Genomic DNA, 23,937 nt, shown 5'->3' on the forward strand with positions numbered 1-23,937 from the left:
CTCCCTCCCTCCCTCCCTCCCTCCCTCCCTCCCTCCCTCCCTCCATCCATCCATCCATCCATTCATCCACCGATGGATGTGCATTCCTTGCTGAATGGAGTTGTCGTTGGAGTCCTTGAAGGGTTTAAGTGATGGGCAAGGCTGTATATCAAGTCAAAGCGCAATTTGTGTTGCTTGGTTGCAGTTCTCAACGCAGCAGCAATTTGACTTGACACTTGACAGAAATAAAGACAAATTGCATATGATATTCAGTGTGGCACTTTATCACAAAGGTAAAATCTCACAAAATGCCCCCAATAAAAAAGTCACTAAGACATTAAAGAAAATTCATCTAGTAGCACCATTATTTTTCAGTCCTGTTTTGACTGGTATTTGCCTGTTACTTAAAGCTACAGTCTAGAGAATGTTGGGGGTAATCACACAGCGAGTGTACATTACCCCAACATTCTGAGAGTGTTACATATAAGTGTTGAAAAAAAACTCTGGTTAAGTCTATGGTACTTACTGCCGGTAATTCAAGGGAATTGGTGAATTCAACACAATTGGTAACTATTCTTACAGAATCCTGGGAAAGATTTTTACATGGCTAGTTGTCACCCCTGATGGTTCATGTGTAGTGTAATATAATCTCAGCAATCATGTCTGAACTCTTGCCAGTCACTGTAGATATCTGTACTTGCAGCGGACACCAGGGCAATTATTTGATGACGATCACCAAGTCACACGGTATTGGCAGATCTGAATCAATTGTCTGATATTCAGATAAGACTTCTGTCGTGAACGCCCTCACAACAAAATGTCCTTGAAGAATGAAAAACAGGGAAGTAATGGAAGGATGTACATTTCAGGATTGTCCCTTAATAGGAGGGTGCATAACAGATTGAACTTGATCTTGGGAAAATCAAAAATAATATATGTGTATTTAGCACTTTTGATCAATTTATCACTGAAAGTAAATACAGGACAACCCTTCATTAGATACATGATTGGTAAAATCCTACAATTCGCATTCTAATGCAAAAAGAGGGTAAATACCCCTGTGTTTACATTCTCAAGGATAGAAAATGGAGACCGGCTGGTTTCACAATTGTTAGTACCAAACAATGTGCTTAAAATGCGTCTCATTAGATGAGCTCACATATGATTTTGCTAATGAGCCACAGCACATATATTTAAATTCAATCCAGATGTCAGAAAGAACTGGCAAACCACTTACTCATCTAACATAGTATTCACATATGTTCCTCACACAGTTATATGTTAGTTTAGTATTGTATCATTATTATTATTATTATTATTATTATTAGTAGTAGTAGTAGTAGTATTCATATCATTATTATTATTATAGTAGTATTACTAGTAGTATAAATATCATTATTATTATTATTATTAGTAGTATTAGTAGTAGTAGTAGTAGTATTCATATCATTATTATTATTATAGTAGTATTACTAGTAGTATAAATATAATTATTATTATTATTATTATTATTATTATTAGTAGTAGTAGTAGTATTCATATCATTATTATTATTATAGTAGTATTACTAGTAGTATAAATATCATTATTATTATTATTATTATTATTATTATTAGTAGTAGTATTAGTATCATCATTATTATTATAGTAGTATTACTAGTAGTATTAATATCATTAGTATTATTAGTAGTAGCAGTATTAGTAGCATCATTATTATTATAGTAGTATTACTAGTAGTATTAATATCATTATTATTATTATTAGTAGTAGTATCATTATTATTATTGGTAGTAGTATTAGTATCATTATTATTAGTAGTAGTAGTATTAATATAATTATTATTACCAACACAGTACTGTGGATAAAGAAAAAATTACAACGCAAAAATGGGTATCACAATATATAAGAAGTGTTATATACAGCAAGCAGGTATATTATAAACCATTTAGAGGATTTGCAAATAATCTCACAATTGAGATAACTGAGTGATATACGTAGGTATAACTGTTGCCAGTAACATGTATTCACACTGTACCTGTCTAGAGTACTAACTACTCTACCAAGTGGGGACTAACAAGTGGGACTACTGATGGGACTACCAAGTGGGACTAAACAAGTGGGACTACCAAGTGGGACTACTAATGGGGACTACCAAGTGGGGCTACTAAATGGGACTACTAAATGGGACTACCTACCAAGTGGGTCTACCAAGTGGGTCTACCAAGTGGGACTACCAAGTGGGTCTACCAAGTGGGACTACCAAGTGGGACTGTCTTCTTTTCTATTTTCTGGGACTCTGGGTCTTTTGTGTGATGGGGTCTAAGGAGCTATTTTCTGCTCTCTTTTTGTGTGATGGAAGGAGCTATTAAAAGTCAAGTCAAACTTAGGGGACAAGTTGACAAGTTGAAATAAAAGCCCTCTTGCTGTAGGGACCTGGGACACAGGTGCCTCTAGATAATCACAGTCCCCTGAGGAGAGATGACCATCACTGGTACCATAATATGATGCTCTGGAGCATCCAGACGTTGTGCTAACGGCACCTGACGGAATTATAATATATCTCCCCCACCCCTTGTTGCATATATAATATATGAGCAAAGAGTCTATGCAGTATTGAATGAAGTGCGATTGTACTGATGATGTTACCAAAGCGTAAAAGGACTCTCACTCAAGGGTGTAGGTTAATATCAACAATTGAAAAAAAATCTGTACAGTGAATGTTTTTCCCCCCAGAGAGGAAGATGTAAATATTTAGGACATTCTCTAGTGTACTCTATATTATGAACCTGCCTAGAGTATGGTATTTAAACCCCATATTTTGGCATTAAACAGTCTCCATATATACTTCCATTCATTTTTTTCAACTTGCACCGGGGGACCTTCAGACAAGTCTTGTGAGGCCTATGGGCGCCCTAGAGCAAAATAACTGACATGTTCATACTAGTTTGTAGGCCAAGCCATTCAGATGATACAGGCGATTTTGTATCGGCAGAGGCTGTGGACTGAGATGTATCCAATGCAAAAACATATCTGTAGCTTAAACTGACAGATTTTTTTACGGGGATGTTTGTATTATGCTAATTATATGTCGACTTTATGGGGTCATCAATGTGGCTGCTTCAAGGGGGCATTTTGCTTTCTCTACAAAAAGCTACAAAGAAACGATCAATTTCCATTTACAGCCAATTGGTGCTTGGAATATAGCCAGCGGATCTCTACTAACACAAAAACCACCGCACCAAACAACACATATAAACATAAGAGCCTTTATCTAAGGCAGATATACTTGTTCCAGGCATTTCACTGTGAGACCCATATTTAACCAGAGAGTTTTTTGTGATATAGTATCTTCGTTAGCTGGAATGCGCAGCCATTGTGTACTGTGTCCATTAACTCAAGACCATGGGTCCATACATCACTAAACAGATATGCATTCTATTTCCACTGTCTCTTTTCTGTATTCATTATATTGTTTTCGGGAAAGGGCAAACGCGTCATTACAGAGTTGTGCAGCACACTAACAAATAAATATTGACTGTTGGCTCAGAGTGTGAATTTCATTGAGATATGATTTACCATTTCCTGCATGATTGTACAATTGAGTCAGGGAAATAGTACTATATTTCCTTGCTGGCTATGTACTTTGCTTTTGTGAGCACATACAAAGGCTGAAACATATTAATTGAAACATATGAACATATTATTAAAATTACTTGAAACATATTAACTGTAAATGTACACTACCGTTCAAAAGTTTGGGGTCACTTAGAAATGTCCTTGTTTTTTTAAAGAAAAGCTACTTTTTTGTCCATTAAAATAACATCAAACTGATCAGAAATACAGTGTAGACATTGTTAATGTTGGTAATGACTATTGTAGCTGGAAATGGCAGAATTATCATGGAATATCTACATAGGCGTACAGAGGCCCATTATCAGCAAACATTACTCCTGTGTCCCAATGGCACGTTGTGTTAGCTAATCCAAGTTTATAATTTTAAAAGGCTAATTGATCATTAGAAAACCCCTTTGCAATTACGTTAGCACAGCTGAAAAATGTTGTCCTGATTAAAGAAGCAATAAAAGTGGCATTCTTTAGACTAGTTGAATATCTGGAGCATCAGCATTTGTGGGTTCGATTACAGGCTCAAAATGGCCAGAAACAAATAACTTTATTCTGAAACTCGTCAGTCTGTTCTTGTTCTGAGCAATAAACGCTATTCCATGCGAGACATTGATGATCTCGTACAACGCTGTGTACTACTCCCTTCACAGAACAGTAGAAAATGTCTCTAACCAGAATAGAAAGAGGAGTGGGAGGCCCCGGTGCACAACTGACATATTAGAGTGTCTCGTTTGAGAAACAGGCTCCTCACAAGTCCTCAAATGGCAGCTTCATTAAATAGTACCAGCTAAACACCAGTCTCAACGTCAACAGTGAAGAGGCGACTCCGGGATGCTGGCCTTCTAGGCAGAGTTCCTCTGTCCAGTGTCTGTGTCTTATTTAATGAAGCTGCCAGTTGGGGACTTGTGAGGCTAACACAATGTGCCATTGGAACACAGGAGTGATGTTTGCTGATAATGGGCCTCTGTACGCCTATATAGATATTCCATTAAGAATTCCAGCTACAATAGTCATTTACAACATTTACAATGTGTACACTGTATTTCTGATCAATTTGATGTTCTTTTAATGGACAAAAAATGGTGTGTGTGTGTGTGTGTGTGTGTGTGTGTGTGTGTGTGTGTGTGTGTGTGTGTGTGTGTGTGTGTGTGTGTGTGTGTGTGTGTGTGTGTGTGTGTGTGTGTGTGTGTGTGTGTGTGTGTGTGTGTGTGTGTGTGTGTTTGTATTTGTTTGTGTGTAGAGTGTACATACAGTACCATTAAAATGTTTTGACACACCTACTCATTCAATGGTTTTTCTTTATTTTTTAAATATTCTACATTGTAGAATAATAGTGAAGACATTAGTTTTTTTCGATTGCTAAACGACAGTGGGCACAACTGGAGTCACATGTGCAAAACTCTAACTACAGTCTGCACTACCAACAGTCACCTGAGCTAAACAGTTCACATCACCTGCAAAACTCATTCCAAGCAACACAACTCTTAACACATGGCTCAAAACACGCTCAGTGCAGCCAAACATTATGCACAACCCTCACTGAGATAACACACACTGTCACTCAGAACACACTGGGAGTAAAAACACTAGCATCAAACAACAATACAGAAAATACAAACTTTTCATCTTTACAGTTTGAACAATTTCAGTGACTTCATACAAAGTAATATTTTCTTCAAAGAAAAGAGTGATATTCTTTCACATGATTTATTAAAATTTTTAGAACATAACAATTCTTTAAGGTAAATGAAAATTAGCAGTTTGCTTCAATAGTCGGTAGTAATTTACGGAATTACAGTAATGAGAAAAAAAAGGTAGAAACTAAAAGTACATACTGTAATTCGAACAAATAATTGAGGGGCTAATCCTGCCTCTCTCTAGCATCAGGCCACAGGTCTTCTTCAACATCACATCTAATGTTTTCTCTTGCCATGCACCTGGGGAAGAACCTTCTGGAGTGCCTTATCCATCCCTGGCAGTCCCCTGGACTTGTGTCCTCACATCCGGCACGCATGGCTTCCAAAAGAGACATTTGGTCATGTGGGTGGTGACCAAACACTTTCAACCTCCAGGCAGAGAAAACTCCTCTATTGGGTGAATATGCAGTCAGGTACAAAACCATAAATCTGTGATGTGCTGCAAACCAATCTGTGACAGCTGCAGAGTGGTGAAAAGCAACGTTATCACAAACTATGACAAAAACTTGCGTGTTCTGCTGGCACTAGCTGAGCATAGAGCTGTTCTAGGAAAGCTATAAGCCTTTCTGTGTTGTATGGGCCAATGAGTGGTGTGTTGAGAAGCAAACCATCATTGGCCATTGCAGCACACATGGTGATATTTCCCCCCCTTTGGCCTGGAACCTCCACAGTGGCCCTTTGACCTATAACATTCCTTCCTCTGCGCCGTGTTTTGGCAAGGTTAAATCCAGCTTCATCGATAAATACAAATGAATGTTGTCTTTCCAGTGCTTCCACCTCCATTACTCTCTGAAAAACAGTAAGTGCACAGTTTTACTGTAGAAATGCTATTGTTTTTTTTACTGTAAACATTTTGTATAGCTGTGTACGTAACCTCAGACGTCTTACCTGGACATATTGGTATCTTTGCTCTTTTACCGTTCACTGTTTCTCTCAAACGGTACAGTGTATAACTGTTTCATTGTAACTTGGTGTTTCTTTAGGACTCGAGCAATAGTTGTTGTGCTGACAGAATTAACATTTTCAAATATATCATTATCAGCCAGCACTCTATCTTGAATCTCCCACAGTTTTATTGCATTGTTGACAACAACCATGTCAACAATAGCATTTTCCTGCGCATATGACAATATTTTTCCTCTTCCCCCTGTTGGGGGCAGCCTTAGGGTCCTGTTGTAAAAATATATTTTACAGTCAAACTTACTGTAATATATATCTGTGTAAATATTCTATAATTGCAATACAAAATAGATTCCTGTAATGTTTTCATTTACTGTAAGGATGTAACTCTCACCTGTTTGCATGATGGAAAATTCGCATTACAGATGCCACTGTGGATCTTTGCAGATTGGGTGGCACCCTCAATCCTGCCTCTCTCAATGAGAGACCATGGTTCACGACATGGTCTATAAGTGTAGCCCTTATTTAATCTGAAATAACAGCTCTTTGTCTTCTTTGTCTTCCTCCACGCATCCGCCCTCTCCCTGCCACCCTTCTCCCTCCACGAACCCATCTTCCCTGTTCCATTTCCAAAATGAGTCTTTCTGAGCTCTACCTATATATACTGTAATATGTGTGTGTGTTCACTAACAAGTCTAAAACAAGACACCTGCTTAGCCTTTCAGCTGAAATTGCAATCAGCAGTGTTTGAAAGGCACAAGGCTGAAATCTATTCTGTTTTGAATGTGTGGTTCACAGTTTTTACAGCAGTGTGTTAGCATTTGAACAAAGTGCTGTAAATCCACAGTGTTGTGCAGGTTGTGGTTAAAGTCATGGGATAAGTGTGTAGAGTTTTGAAAACTGTGTTCAAGCAATGAAAAATGAACTAGAGTTTGGTCCACATGAACTGCTGCTGTGCAGACTGTAGTTAGAGTTTTGCACATGTGACTCCAGTTGTGTCCACTGTCGTGAAGCAATCGAAAAAAACTGTAAAACTATGAAATAACACATGGAATCATGTAGTAACCAAAAAAGTGTTAAACAAATCAAAATATATTTTATATTTGAGATCCTTCAAAGTAGTCACACTTCGCCCTGATGACAGGTTTGCAGACTCTTGGCATTGTCTAAACCAGCATCACCTGGAATGCTATTTCAAGAGTCTTGAATGAGTTCGCACATATTCTGCTTTTCCTTCACTCTGCGGTCCAACTCAAACCAAGCCATCTCAATTCCTTTGAGGTCGGGTGATTGTGGAGGCCAGGTCATCTGATGCAGCACTCCATAACTCTCCTTCTTGGTCAAAAAGCCCTTAAATAGACTGGAGGTGTGTTGTTTCATTGTCCTTTTGAAAAACATATGATAGTCCCGCTAAGTCGGATGGCCGGTAGCCTTGTGGTTAGAGCGTTGGGCCAGTAGCCCAAGTTTGATTATTGAATGACTAATCCTTCTTCTGTCCCCCATACACACAACAACTTTAAGGTCCCTCAGTCAAGTATAACATTTCAAGCACACATTCAACTACAAAGATCAGGGAGCTTTTCGAAAGCCTCATATAGAAGGGCAGTGATTAGTAGATGGGTAACAATAACAAATCAGATATTGAATATCTCTTTAAGCATGGTCAAGCTAATAAGTATGCTGTGGATTATGTATTAAACCAGCCAGACACATCAAAGATTCAGTTTTCCTTCTGAACTGAGCTGCAGGATAGAAAAGAAACTGCCCAGGGATGTCACCATGAGGCCATTGGTGATTTTAAAACAGCAGAGTTCAATGGCTGTGATGGGAGAAAACTGAGGATGAAAAAACAACATTGCAGTGACTCCACCAGTGACCTAAATGACAGTGAAAAGAATATACTGAAAAAATATTCCAAAACATGCATATATGTATAATAACAAGCCACTAAAGTAATACTGTAAAAAAATACAGCAAATTAATAAACTTTTTGGCCTAAATGCAATGCCCTGTTTGGGGCAAATCCAACACATTACTGAGTAACTGCTTACTTATTTTCAAGCATGCTGGTGGCTGCATCATGGTATGTGTCGCGACTCCTGCCGAAGTTGGCTCTCCTGCCTGTTCGTGCGGTGCTCGGCGGTCGTCGTCACCGGCCTACAAGCCGCCACCGATCCCTTTTTCCTTTTCTGTTAGTTTAGTCTTATTAGTTGCACCTGTTCCTCTTTGTGTTTTCTAGATTTTCTAGCCTATTTAAGCTTGTTAGGCCGGCTCTAGTTTGTGCGGGATTATTTTGTGTTCACGTTTAGTGTTGGCTGTGGTTTTGTGCTCCGGACCGTTTTACCCTGTGTTTTTGGGTTGGTCAGTGTTCTCCGCCCTGTGTTTGGGCATGACCGTTTGTGCTGGAATAAAGTGCCTATTGTTCTCGAACCCTCTGCACCTGACTCCCGCCTTCCACTCCTATTCATCCGTGACAGTATGGGCATGCTTGACATCAGCAAAGACTGGGGAGATTTTCAGAATAAAAGGAAACGGGATGGACGTAAGCACAGGCAAAATCCTAGAGGAAAACCTGCTTCACTGCTTTACACCAGAGACTTGGAAATGAATTTACCTTTCAGCAGGATAATACCCTATAACACAAGGCCAACTTTACACTGGAGTCGCTTACTAAGAAGACAGTGAATGTTCCTGAGTTGCCAAGTTACAGTTTTGACATAAATCTTCTTGAGAATCTATGGCAGGACTTGAAAATGACTGTCTTGCCATGATCCCCAACATATTGACAGAGCTTGAATAATTATTTAAAGAATATAAACGCACACAATTTGACTCTACACATTTCCCACCAGTACAGCTGGTAGTGGGTCGAAGGTTGGAACAGCAGTGGGATCACTAGGGAGCTCATTTGGCAGGGAAGCACATCATGAGGGAATGTATGAAAGCTCACCTAATGAAAGCACACAGCACGCAACCTGCCCCGCTTACATCTGCCCAGACTGCGGTAACTGCCAGCCTCACTCTAGGACTATTTGATATCAATGTTGGGTATCCCATCCCCCTCCCTTCCCTCCCACATCTTTACATTCCTTCCCCTTACACAGCGAAGACCGTTCACATATGATGCTATCTGTTGTGTCCACATGGTGATATTAAATCAAATCGTATTGGTCACATGCGCCGAATACAACAGGAGTAGACTTACAGTGAGATGCTTACTTATGAGCCCATTCCCAGCAGCGCAGAGTTAAAAAGTAAGACAAAATATTTGCAAAAAAATAAAATAAATAATAACACAATAAAAACAATAATGAGGCTATATACAAGGAGTACCAGTACCGAGTCGATGTGCAGGGGTAAGTTCGTAGCAGCATGTCTCGAGTCCTGCAGAGGCAATGATTATTCTGTTTGTAAGCTCTGTAGTACATGGGGAACGTTGAATCATGTCAATGGTAGCTGCTGTGAGATGAAATGCTGCTGAAATTTAATTCTGAATGTGTACGTTTGACTACATCAAGAAAACAAACAGAGACATGTTGCAGGAAATATACATACCTCTTTGCATTTGTGAATAGTGAAAGTTTGAGAGCGTCCCCATAAGCGTACTGACTACATTGGGTTAGATGTGTTGATATAAAGGAAAACTTTGAGGTTTTAATAGCCCCATTGGCAAATATCTTGTCAAGAGCAATAACAATTAATGGCTTCATTGACCTCCATAACCTTTACCAAAATGATAATGCAGTTGAAAAATACATTTTGAAATAGTTCAAAAGATTGTCCCTTCCCTTTCCCCTGGGAAAGAGATATTCTAACATCAGAGGTAAAACAAATGAAGAAAAAATGACTTCTTAGCACTGGTTACAAAGAGGCACTGCTAAAACATGGCCTGTGAACAAAGGAACTGTGGTGGGCTGTCTGGTGGGGTGTATTTCTGATACTGCTCCACGGGGGTCATAAAAGATGAGTACATCACCTGGATTGGCAGTTCATAACCCCAACAGGACAGAGTGTCATGGGGTTTAAGGGAGACCCCTGTCGCTCACTGACACATTTCTGCAGGGTGCAATCTGAGCAAAAACATCCTCATACAATCATATGGCCCAGCTTTTAAGTTTCTTTCAGTGACTGTGGAGAGAAGTGAAATGGTGGTCAATGTGGGGGATCCATTTGTAGTATAGGTTTCATCTAGCACAGCTCTATGTGCCAAACACAGAATGTGGCCATCACTGACCTACAAACTCAACCTCATTTATTTTGTATTTTGGTGTTCTGATTTCACAAGAGACCAATGGGATTGAGGACATCGAAACAAAGGCTGCATTTCCACAGGCAGACCAATTCTGATATATTATTCACTAATTGGTCTTTTGACCATTCAAATCAGCCCTGAAAAAGAGCTGATGTGAAAAGATCTGATGCGATTGGTCAAAAGACAGATTAGTGGAAAAAATATCAGAATAGGGCTGCCTGTGTGAACACAGCCAAAAAAGCCCATGAAAGTGGTTAAAGGGATTGCATAAACAGTATAAGGTGAAGAGAAAGGACATAAATGTAAAAATAAATGTAAAAACAACTATATGGTTAATTATGGTAAAACAAATGTACAGCAAGGTCATAAGCAAAGTGACACGTGCTAAACTTAACTGATACATGATATTCTCTAAATGTTTATTGTGCTGTATTAAAATGTTTACCTATGGGGCCTCCCGAGTGGCGCAGCAGTGCACTGCATCACAGTGCTAGAGACATCACTACAGACCCAGAATTGATCCTGGCTGTATCACAACCAGCTGTGATCAGGAGTCCCATAGATAGGGCTGTGCACAATTGGCCCAGCATCGTCCAGGTTTGGGGAAGCTTTACTTGGCTCATCGCGCTCTAGCGACTCCTTGTCGTGCTGGCTTCCGGGTTGAGCGGGCTGGTGTTAAGAAGCTCGGTTTGATCATGTTTCGGAGGACGCATGACTCGACCTTCACCTCACGAGCCTGTTGTAGAGTTGCAGCGATGAGAGAAGCTCGAAATTTGGGAGAAAAATGGGGTAAAATAGTTCAAATCATGACATGAAATTACATTTTCAAGCGAACAACACAGGCACATTAACTGTAAAGCAAGATAATAGGATGCAAACATAGGAAAAACAGAGGAAAAACACTGGCACACATTAAATAGAGAACAACGTAATAAATCAGTCTTGTGAATATAGTGAATTGGGCAGCATTGTATCTCCTGTAGCATTGCAATCTGCTATCTTCGTAACCCAGGATACCCCTCCGGTTTGCAGTCTTCATCTCAGTGATAAATGTAACACCTCCAGGTGCTCATCTGGACTGTGTCAGAAGGTTAACTGCATTCCTCCAGATTACACCTCTGATAGTGCCTTCCTCCTGGTGCACACTACCTGCAACATCATGCTGTCCAGACTTAGGGACTAGACATTTTGCCCTGTTCCTTCTTCTGATTTGAAAGGTTAGGGGTGGATATCAGACTTTTTTGCATGATAAAAAGGTAATATTCAAAGGTTATGGTTTGAGTAAAAGGGAGAATGTGTGCTTTATTTGTACATTCTGGAAAGGCATTGCCCCAAATCATTTCATTTTCTCAACCTGTGATCTGTCGTAGTTGTGTTTCTGCAGATCTCGTTCCTTGAATGGACTTGTCAACTTCATCTGATGTTGTAGAAATACAAATAACCGTTAGAATTAACAGACATTGTAAGACAGTTCTCTTGATGCCAGTGATTGATATTTTATATGTTCTATTTTAACAATTGTATTCAACCATATGCTAATGTTACTATGCTGTTTCCAGATGTTCAACAGGCATATTATATACTGATCAAGATCCTATTTTGCTTCATTGCAGTAAATATATAGACACACTAAATGGTACAAATAAATATTATTTTATTTCACATACATGATTTTTTTTATTTTACTTTGAACTTTTCACAATCTAAATGATTCAACAACAAAAATGAGGAACTACCACAACAAAGTCCAAATGTTTTACTGGGGAGAAAAGATGACAACTTCACTGTAGTAAGCTGGACACATATTTTGCCATCAGGCAAAGGTTACAGTCAACGGAATAAAAAGAGACAAGAAAAGGACAGAAAAGTGGTCCATGTAGGTTCTCTGACCAATATGTCACCTTCTAAATCATCAAATGTGATTATTTCTCCCGGAATAGTGTTATGATACTCACTTTTGTAAAACCCTCAAACCACTTTGATAAATAAAATATTTTTCCTTTATGGTTGACAATAAACAAAAATATCTTCAATATCTAGGTGTATATTTGGGGAACAGGGATATATTTTCTCCAGTGTGACATTGCAATCCTGTAGAAGCCCTTTCCTATATCCATGGACAATTTCATAAGTGAAAAGTGACCATTTTGCTTGTTAGGTGGGGGAATTGAGATTTTGGCTGACATTGCATCCCATGAGTATTGCTATGAAAAGTTTGTTAAATGAGTATGTACATACCTGTACATAATGAAGCATTAAGTACATATATGCAAAGATTATGGTTGGAGGGAATGCTCTGTTTCATCAATCTGTTTGGTGCGTAAGCATGGTGCAAGACCAAACCAATAAGAGTAATACCTTTAGATACAAATGTGTACTGTACACAGTTCTGCAGTGTCTTTAAAACCAATCCTGTACTTGGGCATGTAAATAGAATTTCAAAAGCTTGATTATGACACCTGTTCCTTTCGGGTCCCCTGGGTAGAGATTCAGATCATTTTGGAGGATCCGTTGTGGACAAGCTCACTAGCAACAGCAAGAACATTTGTCACAATGTCCTGGCATTGTATCCAATACGATGCCATAGTTGGGGATTGCACTCCCGTGTCCTGTTATGGCACTCTGTAGTACTTTTTCCATTCCTAGTAAACCAAAGGGTGATCCTGATACTCTGATTTCTTCACTTTAAAGGGCCCAGTGCAGTCAAAAAAGTTTATATATTTCCACACTATGAGGTTGAAATAATACTGTGAAATTGTGAAAAGTATGGTAATGCCTTTTTAGTGTAAGAGAAATTTAAGCTGTTTTGGTGGGATGGAGTTTTGGCCATTCTGGTGACAACACCTGGTGTTAAATTAGTTAATAGACCAATAAGAAAGAGTTACAAACCTCTCTGCCAATAAAAGCTCATTTTCGGTTTTCCCCTTTCCACTTAGACCACTCCCAGACAGTCCTAGCAAAATTCTTGCTTGAGAAATTTCTTTACTTGAAAACAATCACAGTAAGGTACTTCAATGTTACCTAGAAAATGTATGTCAAACAAATACCAATGATTGCAAAGTTAAACAAACCATATAACTCTATGCACAACAATTTTTTTAAATCAATTTTTAATTTTTACAAAAATACATTTCATTGAAGAACAGTGCAGATGCAAAGTTTGGCCACAGAATGATTTGTGCTGTTGGTGCCGTCATTCTGTTACCAAACGTTGCATCTGCAATGTTCTTCAAGTGTGTTTGTAAAAATGACTGTGGAAATTAATAAAACTAGTTCTTGTGCATAGAGTTGTAGGGTTTGTTTAACTTTGCAATCATTGGTTTTTGTTTGGCATACATTTCAAAGAGAAAAATATGAGCCTCAGCATCACTCTGTTACCATGGAATTGCCCAGTAGCATTCTCCTGAAGTAGTGGGAAATGTTGTTCCATTTGCAATACAAATACATAATCCTTAGAGCATTCCCAACATATGGATTCCCAGATTCACAAACCATGTTAGATCATTTTCATGTTAAAGCGATGAGGTCCAGCTTGTCCCTCTGCCCCTCCATCTACAGAGGTGCCATTAGACTTGGACCGAGGGACATATTCAATGTCTATGTTGTTTTTATGCTTTCCCTTGCCCCGGCTCCAAACGAACAGTAGCAGAAAGCAGAACAAGACCACCCCCAGGAATGTGAAACATCCCATTGCTGTTGACACTAAGATAGTCTTTAGGTCCAAGCCGTAGGTCACGTTGCTAGTCCCATTGGTAGTGGCATTGCTGGGATCTGTGTAGTACTGGGTCCTGTTTGCGTAGAGCGACCCCAGGCTTTTCACTGCTAGGGAGGCCATCAATGAGTCGTTACCCGCCGTGTTGGTTGCCATGCAAAGGTACACGCCACCGTCCTGCACCTCTGCCACCTTGATCTCCAGCGTCCCATTGTTGTGGACTTTGACTCTACCGTAGCTCTTGTTGGTGAGGAGGCGCCGGCGTGGGGACAGCCATGACACCACTGGCCTGGGGATGCCTTCAGCACTGCAGTGTAGTTTCGCTGACTGACCCTCGTCCACTGCTATCGTCTGTGTCTTGTTCTCCCGGATTTTTGGCTTGGTGCATGTCACGTAATAGGATAGCAGGGTCTCCTTGAATTCCCTGAAAGGCCTGCCACGGATACCCTCAGGGGTGCTGCACTCTGGCTGCGAGTCGCCAAAGAAGATGGAGTGCCTTTTCTGCAGGATCCACATGAGGCGACAGTCGCACACCAGGGGGTTGTCGTCGATCAAGAGGACCTCCAGAGCCTCAGGGGCTTGGAAGACACCTTTCTCCAGGGTGTTCAAATGGTTGTGGGAGACGTTGAGGACCTTGAGCCACCGGAGGCCCTGAAACGCATACGGTTCAATGGTCGACAACTGGGCCCCAACTAGATGAAGTTCCCTCAGGCGCACCAACTCAAACAGCATTCCCCCCTCGATGTGTCTGATGCGGTTGAAGGACAGGTTGAGGTGTGTTAGGTAGTGCAGGTGCTTTAGGGCCTGGTATGGGAAGGTGGACAGGTTAGTGTTGGTGATGAAAAGCGTGGTCAGGTTGAGGCTGTGTAGTGTGTTGGCAGGCACACTGTCCAGCGAGGTCCAGCTGTCAATCTCCAGGTGGCGCAGCCGGAAAAGCTTCTTGAAGGAGTATGGTTGCAATGTGCTGATGCTGAGGTATCGGAGGTGAAGTCTGACCAAGTTGTGCAGATGGGACAGGGCCTCAGTGGGCACCACCGTCAGGTTGCATCTCTCCAGGGTTAGTGTCTGTAGGCTCAGCAGTCCACTGAAGGCCCGGTGGGAGATGTACACCAGGTCATTGTCACCCACCTCCAGGAACTTCAGGTTGTGCAAGTCCTGGAACATGTAGTCCAGCAGGATGACGATCTTGTTATCGCTGACATCCAGCCGTGTGAGGTTGGACAAGCCTGTGAAGACCCCCAGGGGAATAAGCTTGATGCGGTTGCTTTTGAGACTGAGAGAGTGCATGCTGTACAGAGGGTTGAAGGCCCCCGGCTCCACATAGCTGATAATGTTCCCACTGAGGTCCAGATCCTCTAGTCCAGGGTAGGGGGCAAAGTCGTCCGGGTTGACAGCCTGCAGCTTGTTCTTGCTCAGGTCCAGGATCCTGGTCTCGATGGGGATGCCGTCTGGGATGCTCGGTAGGCGTTTGCGGTGGCACAGGACCGACTTGCTCTGGGCTGAGCAGTCACAGCGGGCGGGACATCCCAGGGCAGAACCCACAAAGACGGCCACTAGAGCCAGTCCCAGGAACGGTTGCCAGCATGAGAGGGCTGTGTGCAGCATGACTTTGCTCATACAGTCGACCATTCTGTCACGGCTCTACAAGAAAGAGAGGGAAGACAGACAGAAAGAACACACAATTAGAGAGCATAAATTGGTAAAATTAAGGAATGTGTGAAAACCTTAATGGATGTCAATACACATGTGTAAGACATCTTTTGAATGAAATTATTTTGGGATTATAAATGGAATCTTACATGACATCATTTTACTATTGTGGGGAAATTGACTGGCATCTTATCTCAATAAAAATGAAGGACATATTAGATTCTCTGATGCAAATGCCTCATTTTCAACATCCTGAATCATCCTTTCTTTCTATTGCAGTTTTGGTCAGCGATCACACCCCTATATCCACTCCCTCACTTAGTCAACATACAGGCACAACTCTTATCTTCCATTGGTTAATTCTCAGAATTGAAGAACAAATTGGCAAAAGTCATTTGTTACATAGGTTGTCTTCTCACACCACAATCAGTTCAAACAGTCTACCCTCTTTTGTTGTGTTTTAGCCAAAGCAAACTGAAGAAGGGAGAAGAGTGGAGAAGAAAGGAAACTTCTCTATGATAAGTCTGTGGAGGCTATCTGACAATTATTCTAACCAAGGACTTCAGTGGATATAGAAGGATTTCTATATATTAAGTGTAAAATCTCTAAGACAAACAAGTCCATAAGCAGCAGCTATGCAATGGGGCTTCACCTATGTACAGTGCCTTCTGAAACACCCCTTGAATGTTTCCAAATAGTGTCGTTACAGCCTGAATTTAATATTGATTAAATATAGATTTAGTTAAACTGGCCTACACACAATAGCCCATAATGCGAATTAGATTCAACCACAAAGACCAGGGCGGTTTTCCAATGCCTCGCAAAGAAAGACACCTATTGGTAGATGGCAACAAAAAGAAAAGCAGACATTTAATGTCCCCTTGAACATGGTGAAGAACACCCGTACACTACAAAGACACATGTGTCCTTCCTAACTCAGTTGCCGGAGAGGAAGGAAACCACTCAGGGATTTCACCATGAGGCCAATGGTGACTTTAAAACAGTTACAGAGTTTAATGGTTGTGATCCTCAGAAAACTGAGGATGGATCAACAACATGGCAGTTACTCCCCAATACTAATCTAATTGACAGAGTGAAAAGAAGGAAGCCTGCACACAATATAAATATTCAAAAACATGCATCATGTTTGCAATAAGACACTAAAGTAAAACTGCAAAACATGTGGCAAAGGAATGAACTTCATATCCTGAATACAAATCCAATACATCACTCAGTACTACTCCTCCTATTTTCAAGCATGGTGGTGGCTGCATAATGTTATGGGTATGCTTGTCGTATGCAAGTAAGTTTGTTTTTAGGAGGAAAATAAACAGAATAGAGCTAAGCACAGGAAAAATTATGCGGGAAAAGCTGTTTCAGTCTGCTTTCTAACAGACACTGGGAGACAAATTCACCTTTCAGCAGGACAATAACCAAAAACACCAGGCCAAATATATCCTGGAGTTGCTTACCAAGACAGCACAGAATGTTCCTGAGTGGGCTAGTTACAATTTTGACTTAAATCGCCTTGAAAATCAGTGATCAACAACCAACTTGACAGAGCTTGAAGAATATAAAAAAATAATGATATTGTACATTCCAGGTGTGCAAAGCTCTTAGAGACTTATGCAGAAAAAGACTCACAGCAGTAATCGCTGTCAAAGGTGATTCTAACATGTATTGATTCATATTTAATATATTTGCAAACATTTCCGAAACATGTTTTCACTATGTGGTATTGTGTGTAGATAGATGGGTGGAAAAAAAAACATCTTGTTTAATCAATTTTGAATTTAGGCTGTAACACAACAAAATGAGGAATAAGTCAAGGGTTACGAATACGTTATGAAGGCACTTTACATTCATATTGTCAAGTGAGGAATTGATAGTGCAATACAATTTAGGGAATATGACAAATCTATTGCTAACAACAATGCTTTCACGAAGTCCACAAGCGATATGTGTTTTTGCTAAACCGAATTCGACCTTTTTTAATCAAAGATGTTCCATCTATTTCCATCTCTGTGTTTTTTCTTCACATAGAAACAGCTCTATTGTTAATACAGGAGCATATTGTCGGTTTCTCTGACCCTTATGCAGTGAAACAATGAGCATGATTGTATTGATTTTCCTACACACAACCCCTCATATCTCAAAGAACACACAAGCTGCAAAATGTTAATGGAAGAAAAAACATGATGGGAAATGCATGAGAATTTCCAAAGTCCAAACACAATTAATAGTGAACACAATCAACAAGTAGAAATTGTTGGAGGGCACAACCTAATGGGGAGAACATTAGGCTGGTAATTATACAGATTATCACAAAAGCTGCGAAGGCTAATAAATGAAGGTCCGGGAGGTTAATACATTTTTAAAATCCAATTTAAACATTCATTTAAATGGTGTCAAAACAAATGGTGGAAGAATCAAATCAATTACACTCTGAAATAGTAGCATCTGTAGTCAAGATGCGTCTGCTCAGGTCTTCAGGAGAAGAGAGTAGGGTAGTAATAGGATGGGCTGAAGCCTTATTTCTTCACCTGTAATGTGTATTTTATCTGACACTCTTAAGTATACCAAACTTACTGTGGATACAAATACGGTACATCTCCTGCATCATATATACTGCTTTGTAGTTTGCCTGTCCTCCTGACCACTAGGAGGCCACAGTCTGTAGGCAGTGGTCAGTTCATATCAGCTCCCAACAACATAGACTTGATAGACAATATGTAATATGACAACTGTAAAGATATGTTTAAAAAGCAAGTGGGAATACTGGGAGGAATTTAAATAAAGTCTACTGCATAAACTACGTCTTAAAACATTTGGTGGAATTTTGTACCGGATTATAAAATAATATAAACAATATGATTGTATATGTATAGTATACTATATTAATATGTAAAATATTCATTGAAGGGGCAGAAGGTATTTACAATCATTTCCATGGAATCCACTGCTCTTTATAGACAGATTGTGAAACAGGTTGTGAAAAGACTATTCCCGCTTCATCAGGTGTGTCATGACGTGCACTAAACTGAACTGTAATGAGAATAATCAGCATGACTCCCTGCGAGCACAAATACAGCAATAAAAAAGTTTAGGAAACACAAACATGCCGTCATTACGGTATACAGTGAAGAATTAAAGATGTCTACTTAACAATCATGTTTAAATTGCTACTACACGATTATTATTATTATGATATTATTATTATTTTTCATTTCCCATTTGAATGACTACATATGAAAACATAACTGTTTGGCCGACATCTATAATACTATAATAATACTAACATATTATGCTGTACACATACAGTACCAGTCAAAAGTTTGGACACGGCTAATCATTCCAGGGTTTTTCTTTCTTTCTTACTATTTTATACATTGTAGAATTGTAGTGAAGACATCAACGCTATGAAATAACACATATGGAATCATGTAGTATCTAAAAAACTGTTAAACAAATACAAATATATTTCATATTTGAGATTCTTCAAAGTTGCCACACTTGATGACAGCTATGCACACTCTTGGCATTCTCTCAACCAGCATCATGAGGTAGTCACCTGGAATGCATTTCAATTAACAGGTGTGCCTTGTTAAAAGTTAATTTGTGGAATTTCTTCCCTTAATGTTTTTGAGTCAGTCAGTTGTGTTATTTTGACTTGTTTAACAATTTTTTGGGATACTACATACTACATGATGTGTTATTTCATAGTTTTTATGTCTTCACTATTAATCAACAATGTAGTCAATAATAAAAATGAATGACTAGGTGTGTCCAAACATTTTGACTGGTACTATATGTAGTAAGTATGTCATACATGTGTGACCAATATCTCCCCTCCCGCCCGCAAGTACCACACACACACACACCCCTCCTGCACACAAGTACCACACACACACACATCTCTGTCCACCAGTGAAATAGCACAGTGAATTATGGAGAGTGCTTCTAATCAGGACAAGAGCAGGCTCATGATTGTGCTCCCTCACCTGAGTCCGGTACATAGAAAAGCTATTATGTACAGAGTGCACTATCATCATGGGCAGAACAAGCTAGAAGAGCTGCTCTGATGACAGCAAAATGCTACACTGACAAGAAATTCAGACACAAATTAAGGCCAGGTTGGATCCTAGGTGGGTCTGATACCACTACTCTGATTCTGCATACAGTACATGTTGATCCTAGGTGGGTCTGATACCACTACTCTGATTCTGCATACAGTACATTTTGAGCCTAGGTGGGTCTGATACCACTACTCTGATTCTGCATACAGTACATGTTGAGTCTAGGTGGGTCTGATACCACTACTCTGAGTCTGCATACAGTACATTTTGAGCCTAGGTGGGTCTGATACCCCTACTCTGATTCTGCATACAGTACATGTTGATCCTAGGTGGGTTTGATACTACTACTCTGATTATGCATACAGAACATGTTGAAGAGCCATATGACAGTTGAAACAGTGGGGGTTGCTGGGAGAAGACCTTGTTACACTGGTGGTTGCTGGGAGAAGACCTTGACAAGCATGCAAAATGGATTGGCACTTGGAAACAGATAGATATTGTTTGTTAAAGTGTTGAATTCCACATGTAATATTTCACCACAAGCAGGTGTAAATAAAGTATTCCAACATAGTCTTCTCGCATTATAGTTATAGTTATCATTTCTTGATTAACCTAATTTCCATATAATCACTCAAAACACATGGGGCCTTTCGGCCTCTCGATGCTGCTCTTAGCTTTGCAAAATAACCCGGGGCCATTGATGTAATGCATGAGTAACTATGTCGTGCCAGAGTGTATGGCTTTTGTCTCACATAGTCACAGCCACACACATTGCCATCCTGCCCAGCACGACTTCACCATAGTGTTTCCCCATTCTCCCCAAGTGCTCTTGGCTCTCGCATCTCTGGGATGACCTAAGGGTGGCTAGCTGAGCGTTGTCCCTGAGACTGAGTGCTACATAAAAATGTAGGCTCATATTGCTGCAGTGCTCATTTGATAATACAGGCCGGCCGGCCGGCCGCCCCATTCACTGTCTGAGTGTATGAATGCCAGATGAGCTTGCAGGAGATTGCAATCACTCCCCAGGTATCTTCCATGGGTCACCACAGCTTTCTCCCTCTCCCTCTCTCTCCTTCTCTCTCTCCCTCTCTCCCGCCTCCCTTTCTCAGTCGACTGTGAACAGTACTTCTTCTCACAAAAACATCCACATAGGCAATACTGGAGAAGCTGTTCAATATTCAGTTGCATCCTGAAGGAAATGACCATGTTTAATAATTGAGATTCAATGGGAGATTCATTTAATTAAGAATCCATTGATGTTTAAAGAACCATTCCACTACTATTTCCCTTTTATAAGGCGTCAGTCAAATATAACGTGCCACACCAATAGATTAAGGAACATTTATGCATATTCACATTAAAAGTGCTTTTCAAGACATCTTTAAAATTGAGAATACTCGCATATCAGAGAGACTTGACAATTGTAACATTCACAGCAATAATGAATGTCAACTAGCTCACTTCCCTAAAAAATAAGTATTCAACATAATTTACTACAATAATTGATTGTTTATGCTCTTTGGATTCTGTGTAACTCGTCATTACGCATCTGTTTAGACTGAACAATTCAAGCTCAACAGAATTCGTATGCCGACTCAATCACAAAAAAATGATTATCCCAGTGAAAGATGATAGCGACGGAGAGCACAGCCGACAGAGTATGACATGTTTGGCCCATCTAACCCTTATGGTGATCAACCCACTCCAGAGAAATGCAATGGAACTCACTGTCATGTATTATTCCTAAGAGGTATTCATCTGAAGTAAATAGCATTCCAGGTCACACAACTAAAGCAGAGCTAAACGCAGTAAGCCTATGGAGGAGGCTTGAACAAAACCCCAAAACCCTCAAAAGGCAGGCACTTCCTATTTCCTGGTGTTTGTTTTTAGCCCAATTAGTTTGAGGATTTAGATTTAAAAAACTTTGCCCCCATGCAATGAACCAATAAAACTAATTTGTGAAGTTGGCCTGGCCCATATCTCCACTGGAAGGTCTTCAGAGTATGTTTGATGTGGCCTTTGTGCTACCATCACTCCACATAATGCCAGGGCTGTTTACACTCAAAAGTGTCCCTGCGCTCCAGCCGGATGCTCCAAGATGGCCTCTTTGTTTAGACTGCAATTATCAAAGCTCTTTAAGACCGTCATCAAAGTGTCAAAATGTGATCTGGAAAAAAGGGAGAGGAATTAACTCACAATGGAACTAAATTAAATGTAATCATCAACAAATACATTAGGTGTTCTATCATGGGAGCTGGATTCTCATGTTTGGTTGTCTTGTACATTTATATTTATACAACCGGTGGGTCGAATCCTGAATGCTGATTGGTTAGAACCACATTCCAGACGGTGTCTATTCCACAAGTTGCCACTGGTTAAATCTATGATGTCAAAATGCCTATTTACTCTGTTCCATCTGACTACACAATCCATTGTCTCATCAGCCCAGTTATTTATTTTAATTTTATCTTTATTTAACTAGGCAAGTCAAATTCTTATTTTCAATGACGGCCTAGGAACAGTGGGTTAACTGCCGGTTCAGGGGCAGAACGACCTTGTCAGCTCAGGGATATGAACTTGCAACCTTTCGGTTACTAGTCCAACGCTCTAACCACTAGGCTACCCTGCCGCCCCAAGACAGACAGCTGAACAACTTCTGAACTTGATCTCCACTGTAAAATACATCTAGACATTTGATTTATTTCACCTTTATTTAACCAGGTAGGCTCGTTGAGAACAAGTTCTCATTTGCAACTGAGACCTGGCCAAGATTAAGCATAGCAGTGTGAACAGACAACAACACAGAGTTACACATGGAGTAAACAATTAACAAGTCAATAACACAGTAGAAAAAAAAGAGAGTCTATATACATTGTGTGCAAAAGGCATGAGGAGGTAGGCGAATAATTACAATTTTGCAGATTAACACTGGAGTGATAAATGATCAGATGGTCATGTACAGGTAGAAATATTGGTGTTCAAAAGAGCAGAAAAGTAAATAAATATAAACAGTATGGGGAAGAGGTAGGTAAAATTGGTTGGCTATTTACCGATAGACTATGTACAGCTGCAACGATCGGTTAGCTGCTCAGATAGCAGATGTTTGAAGTTGGTGAGGGAGATAAAAGTCTCCAACTTCATTTTTGCAATTCGTTCCAGTCACAGGCAGCAGAGAACTGGAACGAAAGGCGGCCAAATGAGGTGTTGGCTTTAGGGATGATCAGTGAGATAAACCTGCTGGAGCGCGTGCTACGGGTGGGTGTTGCCATAGTGACCAGTGAACTGAGATAAGGCGGAGCTTTACCTAGCATGGACTTGTAGATGATCTGGAGCCAGTGGGTCTGGCGACAAATATGTAGCGAGGTCCAGCCGACTAGAGCATACAGGTCGCAGTGGTGGGTGGTATAAGGTGCTTTAGTAACAAAATGGATGGCACTGTGATAAACTGCATCCAGTTTGCTGAGTAGTGTGTTGGAAGCTATTTTGTAGATGACATCGCCGAAGTCCAGGATCGGTAGGATAGTCAGTTTTACTAGAGTAAGTTTGGCGACATGAGTGAAGGAGTCTTTGTTGCGGAATAGAAAGCGGACTCTAGATTTGATTTTAGATTGGAGATGTTTGATATGAGTCTGGAACAGTGTAGCCAGACACCTAGGTACTTATAGATGTCCACATATTCTAGGTCGGAACCATCCAGGGTGGTGATGCTAGTCGGGCTTGCGGGTGCAGGCAGCGAACGGTTGAAAAGCATGCATTTGGTTTTACTAGTGTTTAAGAGCAGTTGGAGGCCACGGAAGGAGTGTTGTATGGCATTGAAGCTCGTTTGGAGGTTAGATAGCACAGTGTCCAAGGACGGGCTGGAAGTATACAGAATGGTGTCGCCTGCGTAGAGGTGGATCAGGGAATCGCCCGCAGCAAGAGCAACATCATTGATATATACAGAGAAAAGAGTCAGCCCGAGAATTGAACCCTGTGGCACCCCCATAGAGACTGCCAGAGGAACGGACAGCATGCCCTCCGATTTGACACACTGAACTCTGTCTGCAA

General features: G+C 40.4%; 1 protein-coding gene across 3 annotated transcripts in view; it reads right to left on the minus strand.

Moving 5' to 3' along the window:
* Positions 1-12,089: 12,089 nt before the first annotated feature.
* Positions 12,090-23,937, minus strand: part of LOC123993494 (leucine-rich repeat and immunoglobulin-like domain-containing nogo receptor-interacting protein 2) — a 346,736-nt gene continuing 334,888 nt past the window's right edge. For all 3 annotated transcript variants that reach the window (XM_046295695.1, XM_046295694.1, XM_046295696.1), the window contains one exon: positions 12,090-15,805. In XM_046295695.1, the coding sequence (XP_046151651.1) occupies positions 13,949-15,793 (1,845 nt within the window). In that variant the 5' untranslated portion in view covers positions 15,794-15,805 and the 3' untranslated portion in view covers positions 12,090-13,948. The remainder of the gene's footprint in view (positions 15,806-23,937) is intronic.

This window comes from Oncorhynchus gorbuscha, linkage group LG13 (assembly GCF_021184085.1).
Source record: "Oncorhynchus gorbuscha isolate QuinsamMale2020 ecotype Even-year linkage group LG13, OgorEven_v1.0, whole genome shotgun sequence".
Lineage (NCBI taxonomy): Eukaryota > Metazoa > Chordata > Actinopteri > Salmoniformes > Salmonidae > Oncorhynchus > Oncorhynchus gorbuscha.